The sequence below is a fragment of the Neolamprologus brichardi genome, chromosome 3 (genome assembly GCF_056152115.1).
Source record: "Neolamprologus brichardi isolate AB-2024 chromosome 3, ASM5615211v1, whole genome shotgun sequence".
Lineage (NCBI taxonomy): Eukaryota > Metazoa > Chordata > Actinopteri > Cichliformes > Cichlidae > Neolamprologus > Neolamprologus brichardi.
In genome coordinates this window covers 20,726,410-20,745,602 of record NC_142106.1, presented here as the reverse complement: position 1 = coordinate 20,745,602, position 19,193 = coordinate 20,726,410, and the positions used below count along the sequence as shown (strand labels likewise).

At 40.3% G+C, this 19,193-nt stretch overlaps 1 protein-coding gene and 1 pseudogene across 1 annotated transcript; both read right to left on the bottom strand.

The window, feature by feature from the left end:
• Window positions 1-3,538: 3,538 nt before the first annotated feature.
• LOC148103830 (tripartite motif-containing protein 16-like) lies at window positions 3,539-4,943 on the bottom strand (annotated as a pseudogene).
• Window positions 4,944-10,704: 5,761 nt separating this feature from the next.
• Window positions 10,705-12,556, bottom strand: LOC148103829 (tripartite motif-containing protein 16-like). Its single transcript, XM_087834283.1, has 2 exons — window positions 12,241-12,556; window positions 10,705-12,168 (listed from the first exon to the last, which is right to left on the bottom strand). The coding sequence occupies exons 1-2, from the start codon at window positions 12,554-12,556 to the stop codon at window positions 11,033-11,035; spliced, it is 1,452 nt and encodes a 483-aa protein (XP_087690409.1). The 3' UTR covers window positions 10,705-11,032.
• Between the last annotated feature and the right edge of the window lie 6,637 nt (window positions 12,557-19,193).

Sequence of the window (19,193 nt, the reverse complement as noted above, 5' to 3'; positions counted from 1 at the left end):
CAATGTTCTTTACAAGAGTGAAGGAAAACGAAAGCATTGATATTGTAAATAAGTGTAGATACAAATCATCTACTGTTATGAAAACTGTCAAGAAGATCAGTGAAGGGATTTCAGAACCACTAACATACATTTCGGGATTATTCAGGACGGTAGTTCCAAACTAAATGAAAAGAGTTAAAGTTCTGCTGCTGCATAAAACTGAGGATAGCCACCACTTCACAAATTATAGGCCTGTTTCTCAATTTTCAGAGTTCTCCAGAAATCTCAAAAAATTGTTCAATAATTGATGACACAGACATAAATTACTCTCTTAGAGTCAGTAGTTTCAGATCAAACAGTTCAGCATGATTGGCATTAATTAAATCGATCGAAGGATTTAGAAACGCAATAGATCAGAAAAAGGATGCAGTTAGAATATTCTTAGATTTTAAAAACCTGTACAGATATCCAGTAAACTACAATGTCATTCATGCCCATGATGATGAGTGGATGTAAGCTTTTTATCACAACTGTGCATTTAGACCAGGGGTCTCAAATTCGCGGCCCGGGGGCCACTCGTGGCCCATGTCACCCCTACTTGCGGCCTGTATATTGATGTGAGGAAATATATTGCAATTTGGCCCTTGAAGTTACTTTTTTGTTAGGGAGTATTTGTTTGTTGTTGAGTACAATGTCAAAATAAGTTTTTATAGATCTTATAGATCCAAAAATTATTTAATATTAAGGCAATATGAGCAGAGAGACGGATTTGACTGTGTTATTTCAGTGAGACAGTTATTTGTAAAGAAAATAATTTTCACTCGCAGTCAAAAACTAATGTGTGCACTTATGTATGTATTTTTATTTTGTTAAAAATGAACAAAATTATAGCACAAGTGCTGCCATGTGTCTGTCCAGAAAGAGAGTACCAATGTGTTTATTTGGTAGTCCAATGAAAAGTTTCAGTTAAGAGTGAGAGAAAAAATTGCGTTCACTTTTGCAGTTTTGTCTTGTTATACAACATTTGAAATGTTTAAAAAAACAAACAAAACACTACATTTTTGGAAATATTTGTGGGTGTTTTCCTGCTGTTTGTTTGTTTGTTTTTTGTACTACTTAAACTAAAGTGGCTCTCCAATGAGATGACAACGCCAGCAGTGACCTACAGCACATTTAAGTTTAAGACCCCTAATTTAGACCATTTGTTATCAAACATTTTTTATTGGTGTGCTCCATTTCAAAACCTCTCCCACCACCAAATTTTCATCAGTCATTAAAAAAATAAGTCCAACTTCTTTCAAACAACCAACTTCTCATGATAGTGATGTAAAAATAAAATATAATACAGACTGAGGCAAGTTTATCCAAACAGTCAAGACATCAATTTTTACACTTCTATAAAACATCAGAAATGAAAGAAAAAGAAAAACTTGTGTGGAAAAAATGCATTTGAAAGCACTCTGATATGCTGCTTCCATATTTAAGAGATTACACCTGTGGGAATTCTTACATTAATTTTCAATTGTGACATCTCACTGACGCTCTCCTCACAGGTGCTACAAGGATATATATATGCCATTTAAATCATTCTCTGCTGAGCAACGTCTGAAGCATGAAAAAACCTTCCGAAACTGTATACTGCTGTGGATTTTGCCATGAAACATTTTATGAAATAGGTCACCTGCATTTAATGGATGTGTTTTTCTAAAGTGTTTATAACACCATTTTTCTATAGAATAACTAATCTTTATAGTGGCAGAGTATGTGACTAACAGATTAGAAGGTAGAAAAAATCTAGAGCCCAGACAGAGTCAGATGCTGACCTGTTCTTTTCTCCCTGAAAGCACAGACAGTTTTTATTGAGATACTTTAATGAGTTAATAGCACAGTATTTCTCTCTCTCTCTCTGCTAATAGGAGTGAATGGGGTTCACCCACCAGTCTCTGTTTATCTCACTTTCTCATACCTGTGTGGCCATAATCACTCTAATAAGACGTCTATATATTGTTTATATATCTATATAATATTTATTTGATTACATTTTGGATTCTGGTGTTTATGTGATTGGATCATCTATATCGGTCTTCACAATCCACAGCAACAATAATAATGAGAGAGAGGATATTGCTTTCTTTTACACTTGCATGAGTAATACATAGAAGCGGTAGTTTTAAAAACATCAGTTCACTAGTTACAAGTCCAAGGTCAAATCACTCTGTTTAAAAGAAAGTGTAACTCTGAGTCTCACACTGCCCAGTACCAGGTATGCCAGCTGCTGAAAGTGTGGTGAATTGCACCTAAACCTCGTTTAGTCATGGTCACATGACCTGGGCATTTTGAACCACGCTTTGGAGCAGTGTTTGGAAACATCTGCACTTCAGAAGCTCCATATGAACACATGCATTTTGAAACTTCCAAACTCGATTTGCACACAGGGGCAACAATCCATTTCCTTTTTTTTTTTGTTTTGCTGTGCTGAGTTCTTCAAGCCTCCAAGACTTTCTATGTCAGTGGCTTTCATCATGCCACTTTAATCTAATCCAATAATTTGCTGAGAGCTGCCTCCTCTGAATTCAAGGTGTCATTTCTCCTACCTCCACTTGAAGAGCATAAACTGAGATGGTCTTAACTGGTCCTAGATAAAAACAAACCCACAGTTAAACCTTGACCTGATCAAGGCAACGTGTACTTGTTACTGTGAAGCCATATCAGTTCAACAACCTTTACCGCTTACACAACTGATAGCACAAATAACTGGCTCACACCTCTTTACAAGCCCCCAGACATGATCTCTCCTATTTATCAAAATATGTATCCCTCTTTATTTAAAGTGACATGACAAAACAGGAGCATACTAAACTTAAACTGTTTTGAAAATCAACATAATTGTTTTTAGTATATACATTTTTGTGTGTTTGTCACTTCACAGCTTTAAATAATCCTGTGGGGTATAAAACTCTTAATGTTAAAAAATGTAAAGTATAAAATGAAAGAAAAGAAAAAAACACAACAAAACGTTTCAGAGTGAAGTAATTATAAAAGAATCAGTTCTCCAATTATTGACTAATGTCACAGTCCTGGGTCGATGACCCAGTGTTTTGTGTATTGTTATTGTTATTTTAGGATTTCTGTGTGGTTTGTGATTTCTAGTGTTAGTATGGGTTCAGTTCAGTGCCAGCAATAAAGCTGAGGTTCTTTGAATTTAAGTTTCCGCCTCCATGAGCCTGCATATTGGGTCTCTTTCCTGCCCGCCTGCACGCAGACCATGACAACTAACTGATGAATCACTGCAGCTCCAATATATTGTTGCATTTGACAACCCACTACAGCAACTACAGAATAAAACCACTAACCAGACTGATGACAGATTTCAAACATGCTGAATATGAAGAGTAGTATCATTTAAACTCACATGATTATCAGCCATAAGAACAAATTCAGATTTATATTGATGTAAGGTATATAAATGTAAGTACAGTTTGAATCAGTGCAATATTATTTCCAAGACTCTCTACACAAGTACATATAATGGTCAGGGATCAACATGAACCTGTCTTCTCTATTTGACTTTAATCAACTCTGCAGTGTCTCCATCAAAGGAATAAAGGCGAATTCCAGCATAGAGCGGCTGAGTGAATGTGGTCTGGACTCTGTGGAGGAGAGTCATGGTTTCAGAGACGCTGTAGAAAGACAGAATACCTGCTCTGTGATCCAGGTACACTCCTACTCTGGAAGACCGAGGACCTGAGAGGTCAGTTTGGACTTTGTTGTGCCAAAATTTATAACTGTTTGTGTCACAACGTAATGCCCAAGATTTGTCATTCCACCCAAAACCACATTCATAAAACCTCCCTGCTCTTTTGATCTTCTTATATGCAGCGGCTACACGAATTCCTCTCCCTCTCCACTCCACCTCCCAGTAACAACGTCCAGTCAGACTCTCTCTACTCAGGACCTGCCGATAAAAAGTAAATCTGTCTGGATGACCAGAATAAGGCTGTTGCACTTTCATTACTGTTACTTTTCTGTTCTCCTCAGATAATAACAGATATCTGTTTGCTGTGTTTGGATCCAGTGTGATTTCACGTGAATATTTTAAGAATTCAGCTCTGGTCTTTGGTTCTGGTGGTGACAGTAAAACATCCTCTTCAGTGACTGTCAGTGAGATGTTTGTCCATTCCTCTCTTGGTGAGGGGTAGTTGTGTAGAAACTGGTTGTGGTCCTCTTTGCTTAAGAGCTGCTCCAGCTCAACATGCATCAGCTGATCAGCAGAGCCATTGATGGCCTCCACCTCCTGTTGAAGCAGCTTCACATCTTTCTCTCGCTCCTGGATTCTCTGCTGGATGTTTAGTCGTCTCACCTCGAGCTCCTTCTGCTTCTCAGTCCTTTCTGCTGCAGCTGGGTCTGTTTCATGGCCTTTATGTTCATCCACTGTGCAGAGATAACAGATACTTTGGTGATCAGTACGACAGAAAATCTTCATCACCTCATCATGACGAGAGCAGATGTTCTCCTGGAGCTTCTTGGAGGGGGCCACCAGCTTGTGTTTCTTTAATGGAGCTGCATCATAGTGAGGTTGGAGGTGTTTCTTACAGTAAGAGGCTGGACAAGATAAACAGGACTTGATGGCTTTCAGCTTCCTCCCAGTGCAGACATCACAGGCCACATCTTCAGGTCCAGCATAGCAGTGATCAGCTGGAGCAGCTTGGAGTCCAGTCTTCTTCAGCTGCTCCACTAAAGCTGCTAACATGGTGCTTTTTCTCCAGGACAGGCCTCGGTATGAAAGTCTTCCTGCACTGAGGGCAGCTGTGGATTCCCTTACTGTCCTCCTCATCCCAGAAACTTTTAATACAGTTCATGCAGTAGCTGTGTCCACAGGGAATAGCCACCGGATCCTTCAGTAGATCCAAACAGATGGAACAAGAGAATGTCTCTGAATTCAGCTCATTTCCTCCGTGCGCCATTTCTCCTTTCTGTAACAGCTGCAATGTTTGTACTTTGAACTGTAGTGATTAGACTATTGCCTGAACTGAAAGTGCCAATGGTGAATGTGTGTTGAGAGAAGGGAGTGGTTATCAGTCTTAGTCATACATTCGGTTGTTTGGCAGCATTCATATCTTTATTGACAGAGTTATGGACAAATTGAATTGTGTTTGCATGTTCAGTACTGCTTTGAAACAGTTCAGTTACAGAAAACAGGAAAACAAATCCTGATTGTAAGTTTCTGAATTTAGGAAGCAACACCTATTTGGAAATGTAATGTCACCCCTCTGATAGGGAAGTAACCTGAGGTAGAATGTGAGGTTGAGAAAACCTCTCCATGTAATTGGACTGGACTAGAACTAGAACCAGTCTGCTGGAGAGGCAATGGACTCTGTTTCATCCTAGAGTTGCCCTTGGTTAGAGGCAGTGGATATCCTAGTATCTCCTCAGCTTGCTGCCTGTACATTGGGGTTTTACTGGTGGACAAGAAGTTTTCTTCCCTGTGCCTTAAAGTGGGATAATGAGTCTTGTCTGTTTTTGCATTTACACACCAAAATGTGTAGTAAGTTCAGAGTACAATCGGATCTTTAACTTCAGGGAGGGGATGCATCCCACATCGCTATTATCTTTTGAAAATGCAACACACTCTTCACATAGGACCTTTTTTACCTGCTCTTGCTGATCTGGGGTTAGGTAATCAACTGACACAGGTGGGTCCCATAAATCTTGGCTGCAACTGCCCACCTCCTTATACTCCCCTTTGTGCTGTTCTGGGGCGCTGGGGTGCTCCCTGTGTTTTCACTAGCACACGTCAACTTGCCCTTGTTTTCAGCACTTACTGGTCTTACGTCTACTGGGTAAATGACTTCACTTGCTGTAGTCGTCCCAACACTACATGAGGGAGGAGGGGGATGTCATGGCTGCTGCCATTCGTGACCAGAATAACCACCCTGGACAGGGTTCCCCTCTGCAGGCCAATGACAGTTTCATTCAGGTTAACCCCCTCTGGTAGTTTTGAAATGTCCTCTGGTTGAAAAAGAACCTCCTGTTTCAGGGGGAGGGGACCTGTCCTCACACTACACTTAACCTCCCTGCTTTTTTGTCTCCCAACTTTCACCACACCCTCTTCATCATTTTTGTGGCTTTCTAGTTGACCCCAGCCTAAATTTGAGCTCAACCCAAACTGCAAAGGGTATGGGTGTTCGCTGGTTCGCTGCTTGACTCACTAGAGCCTCATCCTCAACTAGGAATTCACTTGTGCTTCTCAGTTGGATATGTGGAAAGCAGGACTTCCTCCAGTTCTCATTAATGATAGTCACCTGTGACCCTGTATCCCACAATGCTTGTGTTTCTACCCCTTCAAAGAAACAATCCACCATACACTTCTTCCCGACCAGGGCTCTCAGCTTAGCCTGACAGTGTAGTGAGAGATGACTGGCATACGTGGCACCCACAGTTTCTTTAGCCTTGCCACTTTGCTCTAATTCTGCCTCCAGCTGTCTTATTTGATTCCAAAGCAGTTCATGCAACTTGTCATCTGCTTCTTTGTGGATGGGAATTAATGATTTGGGAGGGGCAATGGTTTGGATTGCCGCTTGAGTGCCCTCTGATCTTTCTGCTGCCCCACTTCATCCTCTCCAGCCCCTGGAGAGGTGTTCTGGCTGGCCACACTTGAAGCAGTGTTCACACCGATCATCTGTTCCCTGCTCCTGGCATGCCTTACATCCCCTCCTCCCACTGGTTCTTCGTGGGCGAGTAGGGCCTTGAGGGGTGGTGATGCTCCTCCTTAATTCAGCCATCTCCTCTCTCAGCAGCCTGACTGTTTCATGCAGCTCTGACTCGGGAAGCAGCTACAACAGGTGTTCTGCGGCTCTTGGGTTTCACTACTTCAGCTCTTGAGTCCCCAACCTAGTTTCGGCAACACCCAGACCCAATTGACTGGTTTGCCTTTCCGTCTGGAGTTTATTTACTTTTACAGATTTGCTGCCTGTAGTTTTATTTTGCTTCAATTGCCTTTCTGATTCAACACTAGCTGCTTCATTCATCTTATCAATGAGGAAGTTTTGGGGAGACTCACGGCTGTCTTGTGTGACGTTCACTAGTCTGTGATACAAATCTGTATCTATATATATATATATATATATCGTTTATGGGGTCAGAATGTGACCCCATAAACGACTTCCCTAAACCTGCTGGTCTGGAAGTCCAGCAGTTCATCTAAACAAAAGGCACTTAAACTAAAACAGATATAGATGTGTTTGCTATACCATATATCAGCAAGAAAAGATACGATCTCTTCCCATGACCCTAAGATGTGAGTGTGCATGCCAGAACACTCTGGAATGCACACAAAGTCTTTGCAGACAACTAAGGATCACACATCCTATCACTACACAATCGATTATACACCTCTAAGCATATATGGTTAAATATTTCTAAGCATAAATGACAATCAACAATATAACCCTGACAATATCCAATATAAGATTCTGCTCTTCTTTGTGAAAGCACTCAATGACTTGGCACCCCCATATCTTTCAGTCCTTCTTCATACTTACAGTCCTTTCTGTGCTCAACTGCTTCAACAGCTCAGCTGCTTCAATTACTCTGCTCACCGCTTCCTCATTTTAGACTTAGAATCATTAGTGCCAGAGCCATTAGTCGTGCTACACCTTGTCTTTAGAACTTATAACCCCTTCACCTTCATCAGCTGGACTCCTTGGCACAGCTCAAAACCCCTCTTTTTTCATCCGCATATGAAACATTGTTTTACATACGTTATAATCATATTATTCCTTGAATTTAAAAACTCTACAAGTATTGTTGTAGTTGTTAATTTTGGTTTGAAACATGACCCTGACCCTTTCCTAATATGCTTTTGGGTTGCATCTTCCTGCAACGCCCTTATCACTTTCAGTCATCAGGAACTAATAGACATCAGCCTCAGCATGAACCCGGACTTCATGTCAGATTGGACTGACAGCATCCCACCTGAGATTGTAAGGCTGTGGGTTATTGTTGGTAACAGCAAGCAACTCAGGCTGCTCAGGCAGAGGAAACAAAAGCGGCGCTGCAGAGCTTGCTATCGCGTTGAGCTGCAAAAACAACAAAACAAACCCCTGTTTCCATCCATCTTTTTCACAAATGGCAAATCCCTCGCAAACAAAATAGAGGAGCTACAATCAGAGATTTAATTCAACCGCTTTGTTGGGGAGTTTTGTCTACTGATTGTAACTGAATCCTGGCTTTTAGGGATTCTTAAAATATTCTGATTCTGATTTTGACATCCCCGATAGCACTGAGGGAAACCGTAACAAAACCCTAACAAAGACTCTGGTAAGGAAAGGGGTTGTGAGCTCTGTCCCTATGTACTTCAGGACTGGTGCTATAACATTAGAACTATAGACAGTCACTGATCACCAGACTTAGAGGCCATGTCCATTCAGTGCAGGCATTACTATCTACCTTGCAATTTACCATTGTTTACATGCCCTCCCACATGCTAACGCTAGCTCAGCACTCAATCACCTCCAACTTATCATCAGCAAACAGCAGAGAGAGCGCCCAGAGGGGATCCATAATGTTCCGGGTTTGCTATTGTGCCATCACGTGATGCAAAAACAGCTGGAGATTTTTTTAATGGTATGTTGCTTTATCTCCAGTGGATCATAAATGAAGTTCACGGCGAGACCGTTAAGGCTGGTAGGCCTCCTGTTCTACCTGATGCCAAGCGCCCCCTCGTGGCGTGGGATGTTTATCAAATAATGGTGGACAGTCCAAGGGAAGCGGCCAAAAAATACACTTTTTAAAGTATGTGTTTCGTTGTATTCACTTATCTAACATTCCCTCGGGTCCCTCTTTCTTTTAAAGCCTTTGACGGTTCAAAGGCTAAGAATATTACAGAGACTGTGGGGATTTTATAGACAGTAATAACGATCCTTAAACAATGATTAAAAACGATTCTTCGTTTAATCCTCGGCTCTGTTGCATTGCAACATTCGGCTCAAGCAGCCCCAGATTTCCAACAACACAACAGCAGCAGTGAATATGATGCTGTCATAGTTCAGCGTGGAGCCAGAGTCTGTCCACAAACGCAGAGAAACACAAAAAGCTGCTGTTACAGTGACTGCGACCTCAGATGGAAAGAAAAGGTTTTTTTGTTGTTGTGTCCAAAAGCCGCCCTATATGACAGCAATATCCATTAAAATGAATTATTAACAGGTTCACCATCATAACTCTTTTTGCCCCTCCTACTAATGTAACAAAAGCTTCCAAAGAGTGAAGGCTATTTTATTTTATGCCTTAGTTTAGGTTCTCTGTATGCCGTCTTATTTCTTTTTCAAAAATGTTTTCTTTAAAACATATAATTTTATTATGGCACAGAAAGACAAACCATCTCATTAAACTATTAAACACTGCAATTTTTGACATTTAATTCAATGAGCAGTGCATTTTATGAGTCTGTGATTTTCTTTTTTAAATATTTATTATTGCTCATACACAATGCACAAGTATTTCTTATCAAATGAATCAACAAAAGAATCAATAAAAAGCTTGAGAAGTAAAATGATTGATAGCTGCTGTCGCCGTTTGGACTCTTTCGACTTGTTTCTCTCTGAAGTTTTATGGAGAAACAAGCAGACAGTTCACTTGTTGCACTCAAAGAAAGGAGGTTTATTTACAAGAGTCAAACATTTGACCAGAGCATTCTGATAACAGTTAAGTTGGAATATCCCAGTTTAATCACGTTATGCTGCAGTTTACATTTATTTAGCTGCCATCCTGAACACAAACCGCCGAATAGGAAGACAGGAGGTAAATATGAAACCTTTTATTCTCTTTCAGTGCTGTTTATGCAGTGTTGCTATAACACTGGAGTCTGTCGCTGTTGTTTTAAATACTTTCTGCTGGATTTTGTCTCTGTCCTGTTTCCCTTTAGCTGTTTTCTCTTTGAATAAAAAGTACAAAGTTTGCACTGTGATTATAAGTTAAAATTGGGTTTAACTTACGAGTTGCTACTACTACTACTCATTACTAAGAGTAACTAAAGCTTTCAAACAAATATAGTGCTGCTATATATTAAAATAAGTCTATGTGTCTTCTTCTTATATAAAGTATTCATATATTCACTTTAAAAGAAAAACATTTTTCTGAGATGAAGTTGAGCTGAGAAGAAGGCATGATGTGATATGAAATGGAAATAAATGTATGTTAAATTTTCACTGAAGTTTACCATTTGAGTCGAGTTAAATTTCACCACTGATTATTTTTAGTAGAATATTTTTTTAATATATCAATAACATTTTAAGGTCCACTTATATTGTCAAAGTGAAACGAGACTAGTCTCACTGACTGCATTAGCTAAATTTATACAAAATCTCAGAAGACAGAAAAACATGAGAAAAAAGGTACTTTCATATACTGTATTTGAAATGAAACCTTTATTTAACCTTTAAGAACACACAATCAACATTAATAAACAGCAGAACTACTCAAAGATCCAATAAAACAACAGCATGCTTAACTTTAACCTTCCAGAAAATCTGCATGACAGTCTTTATATATACATTTCATTTCTTTTGTTAATGTATGCAATATCCCAGCTTTTATTGAAAAAGTTTTATGAAAAATGTGTTCTGTGAAAGTAGTTAAGGATCTCCATCTAAACTGGTTTTTATGTGTAAACTCTACAGTACAAAATGATGATAAAACAATCAATTCTCTAATCATTGACTAACTGATGAATCACTGCAGCTCCAATATATTGTTGCATTTGACAACCCACTACAGCAACTACAGAATAAAACCACTAACCAGACTGATGACAGATTTCAAACATGCTGAATATGAAGAGTAGTATCATTTAAACTCACATGATTATCAGCCATAAGAACAAATTCAGATTTATATTGATGTAAGGTATATAAATGTAAGTACAGTTTGAATCAGTGCAATATTATTTTCACACATCAATGGACCACTGAACTTCTCAGCTTCTAAAATGTAAAGCCTCATTTAGAAACTACACAAGTACATATAATGGTCAGGGATCAACATGAACCTGTCTTCTCTATTTGACTTTAATCAACTCTGCAGTGGCTCCAGCTGAAAAATAAAGCCAAAGTCCAGCATAGAGCGGCTGAGTGAATGTGGTCTGGACTCTGTGGAGGAGAGTCATGGTTTCAGAGACGCTGTAGAAAGACAGAATACCTGCTCTGTGATCCAGGTACACTCCTACTCTGGAGGACCGAGGACCTGAGAGGACAGTTCGTACTTTCTTGTGAAAAAATGAATAACTGTTGTTTTCACAAAGTAATGCCCAAGATTTGTTATTGTATCCAAATATACGATCAGCTGACTTTCCTACTCTTCTGATATTCTTGTATGAGACTGCTACTTCTATTCCTCTCCCTCTCCACTCCACCTCCCAGTAACAACGTCCAGTCAAACTCTCTCTACTCAGGACTTGATCATAAAAGGTGAATCTGTCTGGATGATCAGAATAAGACTGTTGTTGTTTCAACTGTGTTGCTTTTCTGTCCCCTTTAGATAATAACAGCTCTTTGTGTGCTGTGTTTGGATCCAGTGTGATTTCACGTGAATATTTTAAGAATCCAGCTCTGGTCTTTGGCTCTGGTGGTGACAGTAAAACATCCTCTTCAGTGACTGTCAGTGAGATGTTTGTCCATTCCTCTCTCAGAATGTCCTGTAGTTTATCTCTGGTCTCTGACACAGCTGCTGTCACATCCTCAAAGTAGCTCAGAGGACGAATATTGATGCTGGATGAGTGTGTAGACTCACTGAGTGCTGACAGTGAGGGGTAGTTGTGTAGAAACTGGTTGTGATCCTCTGTGTGTGAGAGCTGCTCCAGCTCGCCGTCTTTCCTCTTCAGCTCAGCGATCTCCTGCTCCAGCTTCTCCTGAAGCTCTTTGACTCGACTCACTTCAGTTTCCTGCTGGGATCTGACCTGCTGCTTCACATCAGAGCTTCTTTTCTGGAGGAGACGGATCAGCTCAGTGAAAATCTTCTCACTGTCCTCCACTGCTTTATCAGCAGAGCCATTGATGGCCTCCACCTCCTGTTGAAGCAGCTTCACATCTTTCTCTCGCTCCTGGATTCTCTGCTGGATGTTTAGTCGTCTCACCTCGAGCTCCTTCTGCTTCTCAGTCCTTTCTGCTGCATCTGGGACTGTTTCATGGCCTTTATGTTCATCCATTGTGCAGAGATAACAGATACTCTGCTGATCAGTACGACAGAAAATCTTCATCACCTCATCATGACGAGAGCAGATGTTCTCCTGGAGCTTCTTGGAGGGGGCCACCAGCTTGTGTTTCTTTAATGGAGCTGCATCATTGTGAGGTTGGAGGTGTTTCTCACAGTAAGAGGCTGGACAAGATACACAGGACTTGGTGGCTTTCAGCTTCCTCCCAGTGCAGACATCACAGATCACATCTTCAGGTCCAGCATAGCAGTGATCAGCTGGAGCAGCTTGGAGTCCAGTCTTCTTCAGCTGCATGATGTTTTTCACCAGAACAGGCCTCGGTATGAAAGTCTTCCTCGTTTCTCTGTCCAGTTGAACTCCTTTCTGCGCCATTTCTCCTGTGTGTCAGTGACTGTGTGAGTTTCTCTTCCTTATAACTGAAATTAGTATGAGCTCTGACCTCAACAACATGTGTTTTTTCGCAGTGAATGGAGCCTGTCAGCTCTGACACGTGGTTACACAAATGTTCAAAGGTCAGATCAGAAGTGAAGGGAATGAGGAAAAATCTGAACAAAGGGGACTTCCCTTGTTTAAGAACAAGAAGATGAAGAACAGGGAGGATTGTATTTCACTCCAGGAAGTGGTTTGTAATTGTTATTGTGTGTTTAACCACTTTTTATTTACTGCTCACCTCAACTTGTAAGCTTTAAATAATTAATTACTGAATTAAGTAATTAAGTAATTTTATGGTAAAATCTTGAATTTAGAATGTAATTTAGCCTAAAAGGCACATTTTAACATTATATTATTTGAAGTTATGTGTTGCAATTCTGAAATCCCACAGGACATTAATGCACCAGATGATTTGGCTGATTTAACAAATTTAGAAACTCGAGTTGAACCAAATTTATTTTGAGGGGAACATTACTATTTGACATTCAAAATATGAAAATAACATAACTGTCATGGTTCCTGAGGCCTCTCAGGCTGGCCTGCCTTTTCTCTCTCCCTCTCCATTGCTTTTCTGTCTTTCTTGTTTTTCTGTCAGTATTTGTATGTGTATGCTTGGAGGGGTATTTTGTTTAATTTCCTTCAGGTGCTTTCTCCGCATTCCTCCAGGTTCCTCACCCATTAGATCATATTTACCTATGGCTCATTGGCTAATCAGGCTGGTTACTTAAGACAGGACTAGATAGTTGTATGTATGGTCAAGCCAAGCACATTACATGCGTTAGTGAGTACCCTGCAGCAACACCAAAGAAAGTCTGCTTACCTTTTGTTTCCAGGTAAAGGAGGTCTGAGAGAAGTTGTTGGGGGATGACCTCAGAGACAGAAATATTGAGTTAATACAACTGTGATATACTGTGGAGCTGATCCATGCAGGGCTTTAATAAATATTTTTTTAAAAATCCTTTGTTTTACAGGCGGCCGGGGCACCATTCCAAACAGGTTTAGTGAAAACTCTTAGTAATTAACGTTGAGATGATGAAAACAGTTTTCTGTTTCAGAAAGTATCAGTTACCATGGTAACAGACTCTGTGAAGTCAAACTGTTCACCTGTTTTCTTCAACAAGCACCTTGCGGTGACTGTGGTTGTGATTTGACACTATATAAATAAAACTAAACTGAACAACCCTGAGGTTATGTTCTAATAGTTAGTTTTGTGTTTTGCTGATGAAGAGCTGACCCTGAGGTATCTACACAGCAGCCGTAATAAGAGCTCGAGTTGGAGTTCTCTAAACACTGAGGAAAGGAGCTTCAATGCTTCAACAAACTGCAAAGATGAGATTGTGGAGATAATTGTTCACCTCACTCATAATACAAACATTATTGTAATATAACTACACTTATCTGACCAGGAGTGACATGTTTAGCCGCATGTTCTCCTTAAATTGCTGGCTGTCTGAGTGGTGTCCCAGAAACGATGTGGGCTTCATAGATAATTGGCAAACCTTCTGGAGGAAACCTGGTCTTGTTAGGAGAGATGGCATCCATCCCACTTTGGATGGAGCAGCTCTCATTTCTAGAAATATGGACAAATTTATTAAACCCCTCAAAACATGACTATCCAGAGTTGGGACCAGGAAGCAGAGTTGCAGTCTTACACGCCTCTCTGCAGCTTCTCTCCTCCTGCTACCCCCCCAAAAACCCATCTCCATAGAGACTGTGTCTGCTTCCAAAAAGACAAAAAACAAACTAAAAACCAGCAACAAACAACTTAAACATTTACAAAGAAAGAACAATACAGTATCCACATCTGAACCAAAGAGTAAAACAGTGAAATGTGGATTATTAAATATTAGGTCTCTCTCTTCCAAGTCTCTGTTAGTACATGACTTAATAAATGATCAACAAATTGATTTACTCTGCCTTACAGAAACCTGGTTGCAGCAGGATGATTATGTTAGCTTAAATGAATCAACACCCCCGAGTCATTCTAACTACCAGAAATCTCGAAGCACAGGTCGAGGGGGCGGTGTGGCAGCAATTTTTCACACCAGTCTATTAATTAATGAAAGACCAAGACAGACTTTTAATTCATTTGAAAGCCTGATGCTTAACATTGTCCACCCCAGCTGTGAAACTCAGAAACCAGTCTTACTTGTTATCATCTATCGTCCACCTGGGCCTTACACAGAGTTTCTGTCTGATTTCTCAGACTTTATATCTGATTTAGTTCTGAGCTCAGATAAAATAATTATTGTGGGTGATTTTAACATCCATGTAGATGCTAAAAATGACAGCCTCAACATGGCATTTAATCTGTTGTTAGACTCAATTGGTTTCTCTCAAAATGTAAAAGAACCCACCCACCACTTTAATCACACTCTAGATCTGGTTTTAACATATGGCATAGAAACTGAACATTTAACAGTGTTTCCTGAAAACCCTCTCCTGTCTGATCATTTCTTGATAAAATTTACATTTACAATAATTGATTACGCAGCAGTGGAGAGTGGACTTTATCAAAGTAGATGTCTTTCTGAAAGCGCTGTAACTAAGTTTAAGAATATAATCCAGCCACTGTTATCATCGTCAATGCCCTGTACCAACACAGAGCAGAGCAGCTATCTGAACGCTACCCCAACAGAGGTCGATTATCTTGTTAATAATTTCACCTCCTCACTACGTACGACTCTGGATACTGTAGCTCCAGTGAAAACTAAGGTCTCTAATCAGAAGTACATGACCCCGTGGTATAATTCTCAAACACGTACCCTCAAGCAGACGACTCGTAATCTGGAGAGGAAATGGCGTGTCACAAATTTAGAGGATCATCATTTAGCCTGGAGAAATAGTTTGTTGCTTTATAAGAAAGCCCTCCGCAAAGCCAGAACAGCTTACTATTCGTCACTGATTGAAGAAAATAAGAACAACCCCAGGTTTCTCTTCAGCACTGTAGCCAGGCTGACAAAAAGCCAGAGCTCTTTTGAGCCAACCATCCCTTTAACGTTAACTAGTGATGACTTCATGAACTTCTTCACAAATAAAATTTTTATCATTAGAGAAAAAATTACCAATAATCATCCCACAGATGTAATATTATCTACAGCTACTTGTAGTTCCATTGATGTTAAGTTAGACTCTTTTTTTCCAATCGATCTTTCTGAGTTAACGTCAATAATTACTTCCTCCAAACCATCAACGTGTCTTTTAGACCCCATTCCTACAAAACTGCTCAAAGAAGTTCTGCCATTGATTAATTCTTCGATCTTATATATGATCAACCTATCTCTAATAATCGGCTATGTACCACAGGCCTTCAAGGTGGCTGCAGTTAAACCTTTACTCAAAAAGCCATCTCTAGACCCAGCAGTCTTAGCTAATTATAGGCCAATCTCCAACCTTCCTTTCATATCAAAAATCCTTGAAAGAGTAGTTGTCAAACAGCTAACAGATCATCTGCAGAGGAATGGTTTATTTGAAGAGTTTCAGTCGGGTTTCAGAGCTCATCACAGCTCAGAAACAGCTTTAGTGAAGGTTACAAATGATCTTCTTATGGCCTCTGACAGTGGACTCATCTCTGTGCTTGTCCTTCTTGACCTTAGTGCAGCATTCGATACTGTTGACCATAATATTCTATTAGAGCGATTAGAACATGCTGTAGGTATTACAGGTATTGCACTGCAATGGTTTGTATCATATCTATCTAATAGACTCCAATTTGTGCATGTAAATGGAGAGTCCTCTTCACACACTGAGGTTAATTATGGAGTTCCACAGGGTTCAGTGCTAGGACCAATTCTGTTTACATTATACATGCTTCCCCTAGGCAGCATCATTAGAAGACATAGCATACATTTTCACTGCTATGCAGATGACACCCAGCTCTATCTGTCCATGAAGCCAGATAACACACACCAATTAGTTAAACTGCAGGAATGTCTTAAAGACATAAAGACTTGGATGGCCACTAACTTTCTGCTTCTCAACTCAGATAAAACTGAGGTCATTGTACTCGGCGCTGAAAAGCTTAGAAATTTGGTATCTAACCAGATTCTTACTCTGGATGGCATTACCTTGGCCTCCAGTAACACTGTGAGGAACCTTGGAGTCATTTTTGACCAGGATATGTCCTTCAACGCACATATTAAACAAATATGTAAGACTGCGTTCTTCCATTTGCGCAACATCTCTAAAATTAGAAATATCCTGTCTCAGAGTGACGCTGAAAAACTAGTTCATGCATTTATTACTTCCAGGCTGGACTACTGCAATTCATTATTATCAGGATGTCCAAAAAACTCACTGAAAAGCCTTCAGTTAATCCAAAATGCTGCAGCAAGAGTACTGACAGGGACTAGAAAGAGAGAGCATATTTCTCCTGTTTTGGCTTCCCTTCATTGGCTTCCTGTTAAATCCAGAATTGAATTCAAAATCCTGCTCCTCACATACAAGGTCTTAAATAATCAGGCCCCATCTTATCTTAATGACCTTGTAGTACCATATCACCCTATTAGAGCACTTCGCTCTCGCTCTGCAGGCCTACTTGTTGTTCCTAGAGTATTTAAAAGTAGAATGGGAGGGAGAGCCTTCAGTTTTCAGGCCCCTCTTCTGTGGAACCAGCTTCCAGTTTGGATTCGGGAGACAGACACTATCTCTACTTTTAAGATTAGGCTTAAAACTTTCCTTTTTGCTAAAGCATATAGTTAGGGCTGGACCAGGTGACCCTGAATCCTCCCTTAGTTATGCTGCAATAGATGTAGGCTGCCGGGGGATTCCCATGATGCATTGAGTTTTTCCTTTCCAGTCACCTTTCTCACTCACTATGTATTAACAGACCTCTCTGTATTGAATCGTATCTGTTATTAATCTCTGGCTCTCTTCCACAGCATGTCTTTATCCTGTCTTCCTTCTCTCACCCCAACCGGTCGCAGCAGATGGCCGCCCCTCCCTGAGCCTGGTTCTGCCGGAGGTTTCTTCCTGTTAAAAGGGAGTTTTTCCTTCCCATTGTCGCCAAAGTGCTTGCTCATAGGGGGTCATATGATTGTTGGGCTTTTCTCTGTATCTATGAAGCGCCTTGAGGCGACATTTGTTGTGATTTGGCGCTATATAAATAAAATTGAATTGAAATTGAATTATGTGTGGTGACACATACTAAAAAATAAATAAATTCTGCTCTGTTATTTATTATTGCACAATTGTGAATGTATTTTGAGAGTGCACCTGTACACTTTCAGCAGGTTCCTAAATAGAGGGTCAAGTCTTTCTACTAGAAGATCATATTCCGGTCAATGAATCACAGAATCATGTTACACAAGGCAATATATTTTTATTTCCACACAAAAAAAAAAAGAATAAGAGGAAAGTAAAAGGGAACCATAATATAGACTAGGGTAGACCTTCCCAAAGTGTGGGGCCCGCCCCCTAGGGAGGGCGCAGAGCCATTGCAGGGGGGGGCACGATATGAAAAGGAAAAAAAACAAAACGCTTGGCCACTGCTAGCACAGGGCGCCTACACAAACGCAAAGGAGGAGATGAAGCATCGCTGAATATGTTTCCAAACCAACTTCATTCTAAGCCAAAGAGTAGAAAATATGGTGAAGGTGAAAATATTGTGCAGGTGAAACCCTTTGGTTTCACCTGCACAAGTGCCAAGGTAGGTCTCCCCTGCATAACTGCTTTTCCCTTCGTCGGGAGCACGGGCTGGGCTCTTCAAATCACAAACAGTATCCCACATTCTTGTTTTTTAGTTCACAAACACTTGTTGTAATGACTAACTACTCCTGACATTTTAGCTCTTTATACAGTAAAGTTACAGTGGGATATAAATAATATCAGGCTGATCCTGCCATGATTTGTTCCCCCTATCTAAATCACGGACAAATAGTATCCCACAGCTGTTTATGTTTTTAAACCCATTTTTCACAGAGAGGCATTTTTGAAAAATGTATTGATAGCAATGTTACACAGGAAAAAACAACTACACGTAAAATAATTACACCATGACACCTCTGCCTTTGTAAATAGAGGGACAGTAACTGCATGTGTATATGTAAGCCTGTAAAACCTGCGGATAGAGACAGAATACTGTTAATCTGACTATCTGCCATTCTGCAATTCCTCTCATGTAAACAATAACGTGCGCACAGCGTGACGTGAAAAAAGGCACATACCCTTGATGTTGCGTGACGAACTCTGTATTCCTCGTCCACACTTAAACACAAAAGAGGAGTTTTAAAAAATCTCAGTTTTCGGTGATTCGAAACGCCGTTTACGTGTGGATGAAACAGCTGCGTTTTCAAAAGTAGGTGCGAACGTAGCGTAAAAGAGTTAGTAGTTTGTTTTCTTACTACCTGTAATTTTTTGCAGATTACTTGTATTTGCTCAATTGTTTACTAAATGTTTGAGGTGTGAAATAAACCGCAATGGAGCAGAATATGGGTGTGTGTGGTTGGAGGATGTGTTTGTGTGTGCGTGCGTGTGTGTGTGCGCGCGGGGGGCGGCATTTTTCTGTAAAACAAAGAGGGGCCTAGCAAAAAAAGTTCGGGAACCACTGGACTAGGGTACAAAGTCAAAGCACAAGTTT

Coding starts and splice junctions, on each gene's coding strand:
- LOC148103829 (XM_087834283.1), bottom strand. CDS start 12,556: ATGGCGCAGAAAGGAGTTCAACTGGACAGAGAAACGAGGAAGACTTTC. Junction 12,169..12,240: donor GGAGAACATCTGCTCTCGTC/ATGATGAGGTGA, acceptor CAATGGATGAAC/ATAAAGGCCATGAAACAGTC.